Source organism: Nansenia antarctica, assembly GCF_963989245.1.
Source record: "Nansenia antarctica genome assembly, chromosome: 7".
Classification (NCBI taxonomy): Eukaryota; Metazoa; Chordata; class Actinopteri; order Argentiniformes; family Microstomatidae; genus Nansenia; species Nansenia antarctica.
This window is the reverse complement of record NC_137677.1, coordinates 4,921,053-4,932,001: the sequence shown is the minus strand read 5'-3', so window position 1 is coordinate 4,932,001 and position 10,949 is coordinate 4,921,053. Positions and strand designations below refer to the sequence as shown.

The window sequence follows — 10,949 nt, the reverse complement described above, 5'->3', positions numbered from 1 at the left end:
GCAGGAGTACAGCAGCAGCGTCTGGAGTGTGTCAGCCAGAAGCCGGCCCGTCTGTCTGTCTGTCTGTCTGTCTGTCAGCCAGAAGCCGGCCTGTCTGTCTGTCTGTCTGTCAGCCAGAAGCCGGCCTGTCTGTCTGTCTGTCTGTCAGCCAGAAGCCGGCCTGTCTGTCTGTCTGTCTGTCAGCCAGAAGCCGGCCTGTCTGTCTGTCTGTCTGTCTGTCAGCCAGAAGCCGGCCTGTCTGTCTGTCTGTCTGTCAGCCAGAAGCCGGCCTGTCTGTCTGTCTGTCTGTCTGTCAGCCAGAAGCCGGCCTGTCTGTCTGTCTGTCTGTCAGCCAGAAGCCGGCCTGTCTGTCTGTCTGTCTGTCTGTCAGCCAGAAGCCGGCCTGTCTGTCTGTCTGTCCGTTCCTCAGAGCCGTTATAGAGACCGGACCGGTGATGAATGTTCTCTCAGCTTCCAGACATATGAGACGCTTTCCTGTCAGAGAGAGAGAGAGAGAGAGAGAGAGAGAGAGAGAGAGAGAGGGGTGGGGGTGGGGGGGTGGGAGAGAGAGAGGGTTGGAGGTGTGGGAGAGAGAGACAGCGAGAGAGAGAGAGAGAGAGACAGAGAGAGAGAGAGAGAGAGACACAGAGAGAGAGAGTGTGGAGGTGTGGGAGAGAGAGACACAGCGAGAGAGAGAGAGAGAGAGAGAGAGTGGAGGTGTGGGAGAGAGAGACACAGCGAGAGAGAGAGAGAGAGAGTGTGGAGGTGTGGGAGAGAGAGACACAGCGAGAGAGAGAGAGACACAGAGAGAGAGAGAGAGTGTGGAGGTGTGGGAGAGAGAGACACAAAGAGAGAGAGAGAGAGATCGGTGGGGGTGTGAGAGAGAGAGAAAGGGTGGAGGTGTGGGAGAGAGAGACACGCAGAGAGAGAGAGAGAGAGAGAGTGAGAACTCCCCTCGATGTGTCTGATTACCTCAACCACATCCACCTAGCAGCGCGATTATCACCAGCCTCCGACCGGCCTGTTCTCTGGCCCTAACACAGCCACAGGACACAGCAGTAACGTAGCCAGACTGGCTGAGTCTGTCTCGCTGGCCCGGGGCTACAACACCCGCATATGACATCACTGTTATTTCAGGAAAAGTGCACCAGTAGGTGGTTTGTGTGATTTCACTTCACTGCACCTCCTTGTGGGTCGACCAGATAGATTGGTTCCTCACCAAGTAAAGGACATGAATTACTCCTGTCCATCCATTTACATTTACATTTTTGTAGCATTTAGCAGACGCCTTATTCCAAAGCGACTTACAATCAATACATTTGAATACTAAGCAAGTGAATCATCAATCCACCAGTAGAGTAATCTAGCTCAGGCCAGCGACCTCAGCAGTGGTCTTACGGACAGGCCCGTCTCAGGGGTGTTCCTCTGTGTGTGTGTGTGTGTGTGTGTGTGTGTGTGTGCGTGCGTGCCTGCGTGTGTGTGTGTACATGTGTGTGTGCGTATGTGTGTGTGTGTGTGTGTCTGTGTGTGTCTGCGAGTGTGAGAGCTCATGTGTGTGAGCGTGTGTGTGTGCAAGTGTGCGTGCGTGTGTCTGTGAGTGTGAGAGCTCGTGTAAGTGTGTGTGTGTGTGTGTGTGTGTGTGTGTGTGTGTGTGTGTGTGTGCATGTGTGTATGTGTGAGACCTGTGGCTGGCGTGTGTGCGTGCGGAGGGCACTGCATACCAGCACCTTCCATCATACGTAGTTTGGGACCTGGGGAGCCGAAGAATGTTCCACTGCCTTCCGTAAGAGCCGTAAAAGCTCTGGAGTCTGTTGTTTCCTCTCTCTCTCTCTCTTCTGGTCTACTCGGGATGTGTTCCATGTGACACCAGGCAGGGGCACAGCAAACATAGTCATTATCCTGCTCTGCCCTTCATCAAGAGTGTTTTTCGAGACATCACTTGAAAAACAGAAGCGAAAGAAAAGAGACAGAGACAGAAAGAGAGAGGGTCTGAAGCCAAACACTGCCACAATGTTGTGGATACCCTCACCAGACACAGCTCTATCACCGAGGTCATTAAAGAGCGTTGGAAGCTAATTAACGCTAGCGAGCGTTCTCCTCAGGGTGTCAGGGTCACAGGGTGCCTCATCAGCTCTGTGAGAGGGACACATTAAGGCCGTGTCACACAGCCAGAGACACACTGTTCACCCTTAATAACACTAGGAAGCTGTCGTGTCTCTCGAGGCCCGAGCTTACATGGCCATCTTTCAGTCAGTAATCGCATTCAGACTCTATCTGTTCTTCCAGACAGAAGTTAAGATAATGGCTACTGTCTTTCCTTCTGCTGGCTTCATTAATGTAACGAATGGTTTTGTTTATGTTTGTATGTAATGTACGTTTGTTTGTGGTATTATCAGAGGCAGCAGCGACTCATTATGAACAGACATTATGTACGTACCCCTCGATTTACTGACGTTGCTGTAATAATAGCGACTGCATTGAGAAATTAGCTCAACATATTGTAGCCTATGTAGAGTATAACACTGTATAATAATGATGCACCGTCGTCCATTGTGTTCCTGGAAAGTTCTGGGAAATGAGGTCTGCCGCCCTTGGCCACCTCTAATGAGGTTCATGATTCACATTCCTGCTCCCCCACAGATGCTAGGTGTTGTGGTGGTGGATGAATAGCCACTTAACTCAACACATTGTCTCCCGTGTGTTAACCAGGCAGGATACTCTGCTGCTTTGGTTTAAGAACGTGTGTGGAGATTTACAGGGCTGTGGTGTGTGCTGCCCTGTAATAGGCTAACAGAGAGACTGTGCTGCCCTGTAATAGGCTAACAGAGAGACTGTGTTGCCCTGTAATAGGCTAACAGAGAGACTGTGCTGCCCTGTAATAGGCTAACAGGGAGACTGTGCTGCCCTGTAATTGGCTAACAGAGAGACCTGTAATAGGCTAACAGAGAGGACCGAGATGCCCTTGTGTGCCCGGTAGGGAAAATTGCTTGGGTCCGCTTGCATGGCCGGATGGAAAGTTGATGTTATTTAAAGGGAGCCGTCCTGTGATGTGGGTGGTGGTAATTCCTTCTGTCCTTGCCAGGGTTATTTTTAATGAGTTTGGGGCTTTCATTCTTTAAAAAACAGAATGGGTGCTGTTTCTACTTTAGGCTGGTGTCTCTGGCATGAGGATGAGGAAGGGATGAAGGGTCATGATGATGAAGGGTGAGGCTGTGAACAATGAGTCTGCCAGGCTGATTAGTAATCTATCTACCTCTCTCTCTCTCTCTATCTCTCTCCCCCCCCCTCTCTCTCCCCCCTCTCTCTCTCCCCCTCTCTCTCTCTCTCTACCTCTCTACCTCTCTCTCTCTCTGTCTCTCTCTCTATCTCTCTCTCTCTACCTCTCTCTCTCTCTCCCCCCCTCTCTCTCCCCCCCCCCCCCTCTCTCCCCCCCCCCCCCCCAGGCCTACCCTCTGAGTTCCCTGGGGAAGAAGCAGCCTACGGTCCTGGTGGTCTGCGGTCCGGAGCAGAACGGCTCCATCGGCATGGTGTGTGCCCGCCACCTGCGCATATTCGTAAGTACAGTACAACATGGTCCAGTCCAGCCCAGTCCAGTCCAGTCTATTTTAGTCTAATCTAGTCTAGTCTAATCCAGTCCAGTCTAGTCTAGTCTAGTCCAGTCCAGTCTAGTCTAGTCCAGTCTAGTCTAGTCTAATCCAGTCCAGTCTAGTCTAGTCTAGTCTAGTCTAGTCTAGTCTAATCCAGTCCAGTCTAGTTTAGTCCAGTCCAGTCCAGTCTAGTTTAGTCCAGTATAGTCTAGTCTAATCCAGTCCAGTCTAATCCAGTCCAGTCTAGTCTAGTCTAGTCTAATCCAGTCCAGTCTAGTTTAGTCCAGTCCAGTCTAGTTTAGTCCAGTATAGTCCAGTCTAATCCAGTCCAGGCCAGGCCAGGCCAGGCCAGTCTAGTCTAGTCTAGTCTAGTCTAGTCGAACCCAGTCCATTGTTCAGTCTGATCCAGTTCAGTCGGTCTAGTCTACTCCTGTAGAGTACAGCCCAGCACAGCACAGCCCAGCACAGCCCAGCCCAACACAGCGCCGTACAATAAACTACCCCATCACAGAAACAAGACCATGTGGACAATATCAGACCAGAAAAGTACATGGTTCACTGACTTTAACTGCGTTTAAGAGGAGCAAGGGACCCAAATGTTGAGCCTCTGTTTCACAGGATTTCATTTCAACTCCTATAAATAATACCTAAGGCTTAAGGCTCCATGGATTGATCCATTAGGTGGCTGACAGTGTGGATGACATCATGTCGTTGTTCTCCTTGTTAAATGTGTCTGGCCTGATAACTAACTTGGCAGCTGGGAGATGATGTCATTATGTTAATGATGTCATAATTTCGGGCACATCAGCGCACATTTCTGGGGATACACCGCTGTGCCGTAAGATCATTCAACAATCCAGTCGATCACACTCACTCACAGCGTCAATGGTTTGGATGGTACATTGAATACATACAGTACATAATAATAATAATAATAATAATAATAATAATAATAATAATAATAATAATAATAATAATAATAATAATAAAATAATAATAATAATAATAATAATAATAATAATAATAATAACAGAAAACAAAGAGAAGCAGGACAAAACAACAACAACAACAACAAAGATACAAGAGATAAAATCGTATCCAAAAAAGAAAATACACATCTATTGCCCCCCAGCACTGCGTCTCCTGAAGACACCCACTATTCCCCTCTACTGTGTCCCCTAAAAACGTTTCTATTGCCCCCCTTGTACTGTTTCTCTGTTTCTCCAGTGTCTATATTTAAAAAAAATAGTTTTTTTTCCTTCTATCAATGGCCCCGGGCCTGAGCTGGATTACTCTTCCTGCTACGACTGGTGGATTGATGATTCACTTGCTTAGTCAAATGTATCGAGTGTAAGTCGCTTTGGAATAAGGCGTCTGCTAAATGCCAAACATGTAAATGTAAAAAGAAAAGCAGTGAAGAAAAGCAAGAGCTGTGGCAGATATGGGGGCTAGTGTTAGTGGTCTGTCAGACTGGCCTTCCTACAGCATGGCACGTGTCCTGAGTAACACTTACAATACACACACCAGGTACGAGTGAGTGAAACAATGTCTTCATTGTACTGAAGGGGAAAACCATAGAGGTGTTTGGGTGTTGTGCCCTGGAACAGAATGTATCTATATAAATTCATATCGATGCGCTGTAAATTCAGTTATCTCAAACCATATGGTGAACCATATGTCTGACATGTCTGGATTTATGCCTCTATGGTTTTGCATCAATATCTTTGTATTAAAACCATGTTGTAGGAATCTGTTAAAGTTGTACGATGACGAAGCTCAGCTGTGGAGCTATTGGAGCACGGGATGGGTCTGGGGTCATCAGAGAGATATATATTTTACATAAGGATTTCCAGGAATGCGTGAAGCGCTTCCACATAACGTTGCTGCTCCAAAGAAAACAAATCATCAAGTGAAGAGAATCTCCGGACCATCACATTACTCTAGTCTCTCCCCCTGCAGGACTGTCTGCTTCCAGAGCTCTTTTCTTTTAACCTTTTTATTTATTTATTATGGGGCGCTTAGGTGGCGTAGTGGATTAAGCGCTGACCATGTACCGCAGTTCGATTCCAGCCGCAGACATATCCTGCATGTCATCCCTTCTCTCTCTCTCACCCGTCCCTCCTGTCATAATCTCTACTATATCTGTCATTAAAAAGAAAAATATGAGTGGGACTGCCCCACTAAGAAAAAATAACTTTAAAAAAGATATATATATTTATTATTTTCCTTGAGAGCAGAACACAGAGCACAGCGACAACACAACATCCAACAAGACAGACAGATGGCCTTGTCACAGTCAAAAAAAACTAAACAAACAAAAAACAAAACAACCGAAGACACATAAGAAAAGATACCAAAAACAAACAGAAGCGAGACAGAACGGAACATACAAACAAAACAACAGCAACAACAAAAACGAAACAAAAATGCAGAAAAACAATCTTCCAGAGCTCTTAAAGAGGCAGAGGAGCACCACAGTAGATAACAGCATGTATGTATACTTGAATGGTAAACGGACTGCACTTATACAGCACCTTATTCCAAAGCACTTCACAGTGGCCTCTCATTCACACACAATCACAGTTCACACACACATTCACACACCAATGGCCGGCAAGCTATCGGCGGCCCGCACATTGGGAGCAATTTGGGGTTCAGTGTCTTGCCCAAGGACACCTCCACACGTGGCCAGCCGGGGATTGAACCGCTGAACCGCCGCGATCGCCGTCTCTACCTCCTGAGCCACAGCCGCCCGCCTTCGTGGTAATAGTAATGTCTTACTGCATTCCCTGACAAATGCAATCTGGAACATGAAGAACTGTGAAGGACTGGATATTCTCACAGGAGACAAGTGTTTAGTATGTACTACCTGATTCTGAAACGTCGCCCACGGTCTTCAGCTCTGATCAAGGAGCTGTGAGTGGTGATTAGACAGCGTGAAGGTAGATGATGGCCAGGGGCTGGCCTGATTATGCACACTGTCTACTTCCCTAGCCGTCCGTTTTCACAGAGCGAGCGTGTGTCTCCGTGTGTTTGGCACGGGACTGTGATTCTTTCCACGGTCAGATTAGTGGCAAAGCAAACATATTGCAAAAGGGGTTCAGGATTTAGTCTGAGAATAATGATGAATGATGTCTGGGCATATGAGTCCAGGCTATTGTTCAAGGGTGGATGGACATGGTGTTCCATGCTTTACCAAAGTGCATTTCATGTATTTCTTTCATGTTTTATTTTCGAAAACACCTCGGTAAACTTGCGATGTCTCGTGGAATAAAGTCGTTTATCACAACGCTCCTTTGAAAGCCGTCTTTGTTCCCGGTTTCAAAAAAGGCCAACAAATCTCAGTGGACTCTGACCAAAGGGAAGACACTCTCTTCCTGCGGAAGATCATACTTCAGGGAGAGGAAGTTCAGTCGCCCGTACACCTCACATAAACAGAGAATAAGGCCTGTGTGACCCTGTGTGTGTGTGTGTGTGTGTGTGTGTGTGGGTGTGTGTGTATGTGTGTGTGTATGTGTGTATGTGTGTATGTGTGTATATGTGTGTGTGTGTGTGTCTGTGTGTGTGTGTGCGTGTGTGCATGTGTGCATGTGTATGTATGTGTGTGTGTGTATATGTGTCTATGTCTCTATGTGTCTATGTGTCTATGTATGTGTGTATGTATGTGTGTGTGTGTGTGTGTGTGTGTGTGTGTGACCTGTCTATGACCTGTCCTCATGGAGTAGACGGTTCATTTCTCATGTGCTCACGCTCAGCGACGTTAAAGAGCGCCCAGGGGGTTAGCCTCCCTCCCCGAGGTAGACGTACATGTGTCTCAGGTTGATGAGGTAAACCTCTTCTGGGTCACGGAACACAAAGGGGTAACTCTACTACGGTATCCCGCAGGGAGGTCGGGCACTCTCTGGCTGTCACCATGGAGATGATGTCAGATGCCTGTTTCGTCGAGGCCTGATTGGTTAAAAGTGTGTTGTGGTTCCTGACAGACCACTTCTCCATCATCAGGGCCAGTTAGACCGTTCGTGGAGGGGGATAGGGGGGGGTACAGCATGAACCCTCTCTCACACCCGTTCTAAATACCTCCTCCTTAAGCCAGCGTGACACAACCACACTGGGCATTTGGAGATATTTATCGCCGTGGTTGCACATTAGCGGGTAGAGATCGTGGGTGGCCATCATTTCACATGCCAACCCACAGGTGTCAGGGTTTCCACACTCTCCTCGGCAGCGTTCAGCGCATCGTGGAGGTAGGATTCAGTGATGCTCTCCAGACCATCTCAGTTCAGTCAGACGACACCGAATACACCAACGGCCTCCAACTACTGTTCATCATCATTAGTGTAATTTCTTTTGTGCCCCCCTCTCATTTCTGCCCCCCCCCTCTCTCTCTCTCTCTATCTGTCTCTCTCTCTCTCTATCTGTCTCTCTCTCTCTATCTGTCCCTCTCTCTCTCTATCTCTCTCCCTCTCTCTCTCTGTCTGTCTCTCTGTCTCTCTCTCTCTATCTCTCTCTCTCTATCTGTCTCTCTCTCTCTCTATCTCTCTCTCTCTATCTGTCTCTCTCTCTATCTCTCTCTCTCTATCTGTCTCTCTCTCTATATATATATATATATCTCTCTCTCTATCTCTCTCTCTCTATCTGTCTCTCCCTCTCTATCTCTCTCTATCTCTCTCTCTCTCTCTCTCTATCTGTCTCTCTCTCTCTCTCTCTCTATCTCTCTGTATCTGTCTCTCCCTCTCTCCCTCCCTCTCTCCCTCTCTCCCTCCCTCTCTCCCTCTCTCCCTCCCTCTCTCCCTCTCTCTCCAACAGGAATATGAGCCCACCATCTACTATCCCAAGCGCTCTCCTAATAGTCTGCTTCAGGACTTCTCAGTGCAGTGTGAGAAGATGGACATCCCTTTCCTCTCCTACCTCCCGACAGAGGTGAGACGCGGTACCATGACTGGTAGATGTGTGTGTAGATGTGTGTGTTCACACACGTTAGTGATCTTGAACTACTTAGGCTCTCAACGGCTTTCGACGCTTAGGTTGTGGGTTTCATTCCCGCTGGGACCCTTTATACAGAAAAATGGTCCAGTGGGTGTACTTGTACATCAAGCCGCCTCACGCTACGGAAACAGGAGATAGGCTCCTGCCCTATGGGCCATCAGGCTCGAGAACCATTGGTTCTCAAGGCTACTTACAAAATGTATGTATATATATATATATATATATATATATATATATATATATATATATATAGCTTGCTTTTGTTCCAGTCGAAAATGAACCCTCCCAATTCAACGCCAGTACGACAGTTGTGCATTAAGACTGTTGTTAGTCGGACACGATATTAAACATTTGGCTGGATCAAAAAATCTGCACACCACCCTGTAGCTCTTTATAACAAGCTTGACGACCTATTGATCAAAACTATAGTTTTGGCACTGGTCGGTGCGAGTTTGAGTTGTGGTTATGGTATGGTTGTGTGTCCAGGTTCAGCTGATCAACGATGCCTATAACATCGTGGTCGATGCCATCATGGGCCCAGAGTCGGACCACACCAACGTGAAGGAGCCGTACGCCGGTATCCTGGTCACCCTGAAGCAGGTCAAGGTCCCTATGGCCAGTGTGGACATCCCCTCAGGTACAGTGAACAGCACTGTTGTACAGCTGGAGATGTGATCTGGCTCGGCCACTATATCGTGACGTTAGAATGATACGGTTCTATCTCAATTTTTGTAAAAAAATATATATTTTTACATAATCTGATCCATTAGGTGTTTATGAATGCCTGTGTGGTGTTATTTTTAAAATGTTGAAATTGTTTAGTTAGTAATTAATAAAATACTATGGTTCCATCCCACAAAACATAATGGAATGTAAAAACTTTGACGCTCAATACCTCTGAACTGCCCTAAACGGAGATTCTAGAACCTTAGATTTCTAAGCTCACGATATCACACTCTCTTCCCATCCGTCTTATTCTAGAACGCTGTTCCCTAGCTGGAGTCTGTAAGATATCAAAGTCAGATTAAACTTAAAGGAGAGTTATCAAGGGAGTTACCCAATGCTCCTCAGGCTCCTCACGATGTGATGTCACAATGTGACCCAACTGACTCTAATAGATTATCCTTTCCAATCAAAATGTGAATTATGATCATTTCTGTTTTCCTATCAAAGGTTGGGATGTGGACGATCCCGACACAGAAGGGATAAACCCAGATGTCCTCATATCACTCATAGGACCAAAGAAGTGCGCCACCAATTTCTCTGGGAAGCATTTCTTGGCGGGACGCTTCCTGCCGTATGACATCCAGAAGAAATTTGATTTGAACCTTCCAGAATATCCTGGAACAGACTGTCTTATAGAGCTGTAACAAATGCTGCTGCACTCATCAATCCAGCTCTCATTTTGAATAAATATGGATAATATATTCACATGTTTTGTATTTTATAGATTGTTACTGTGCTTTTATTGTTAATGTGCTACAGTATTTCTCAAATGAGTTTAGAGCAAGGTTGCACTTTTTTTTTTTTGCTCTGTTTTGCTAAAAACAGTCCAATAAAAAGATCCCCATTTAGAAGTTGTGAGTGGTCTGAGTTGCGTGTCTTTTTGCAAAAATGGTTTCAAGGATCCTTCATGTAAGAATGCGTCAATAGGCTAGGTGCACGATCTCCACTACTTCCTGAAAGGCACCTGGCATGAACATATCCTGCCTCACTCTATTGGTTTAATTGATTAATCAGCTGTGCACTGTGTGTTCCAACAGTTTACCGCACAGCTGATTAATCAATTAAACCAATAGAGTGAGACAGGATATGTTCATGCAAGGTGCCTTTCAGGAAGTAGTGGAGATCGTGCACCTAGCTATAATTTTCCCCTTCAGCAGAAACTGATGAATGTTGTATGGAAGAGGTATTTTGTATAGTACCTAGAAATCTGACAACGCTATTTTTTCAAAAATGTATTTTTTCTGTTAAGAGTTTTTATTTTCTATACTTGTTTTTTTGGGGGGTCAAAACTGTGTATTTTCCATTGGCTGATTTGTGTTTTTGTTTTGTTTGTTTTCTACAGTACACTGTGTTCTACACTGCTGCATCTCATTCATCTCTCTCCCAGTACAGTACAACATGGTCCTTAATACCGGTAGCAGTTGTAGAGTTAACTATTTGTCCAATAAAGATTCACATTTAAAAGCATTCCCATGTGATTCTTGATGAGAAAATGATGACACATCGTGATGTTAGAATTATAAGGTTCTATCTCCGTTTTTTTTTTTTTGTGATCAATTTTTTATTATTATTTCAGGGAGTAAAACAAGGGGAGTGGTAACATACAAATAAACAAAGGAGAAAATAGAATAACACAAATACGGTTTACCAGTACAAATACAAAATGTGCAT

General features: G+C 46.0%; 1 protein-coding gene across 1 annotated transcript in view; it reads left to right on the top strand.

Annotated features, from left to right (window-relative positions):
* yjefn3 (YjeF N-terminal domain containing 3) overlaps window positions 1–9,922 on the top strand; it is a gene marked incomplete at both ends in the record, with an annotated part of 58,368 nt that extends 48,446 nt beyond the window's left edge. The window contains 4 exons of the mRNA XM_080535688.1: window positions 3,423–3,533; window positions 8,373–8,486; window positions 9,039–9,189; window positions 9,726–9,922. Coding sequence (XP_080391814.1) covers window positions 3,423–3,533; window positions 8,373–8,486; window positions 9,039–9,189; window positions 9,726–9,922 — 573 coding nt within the window. The remainder of the gene's footprint in view (window positions 1–3,422; window positions 3,534–8,372; window positions 8,487–9,038; window positions 9,190–9,725) is intronic.
* Window positions 9,923–10,949: the final 1,027 nt, after the last annotated feature.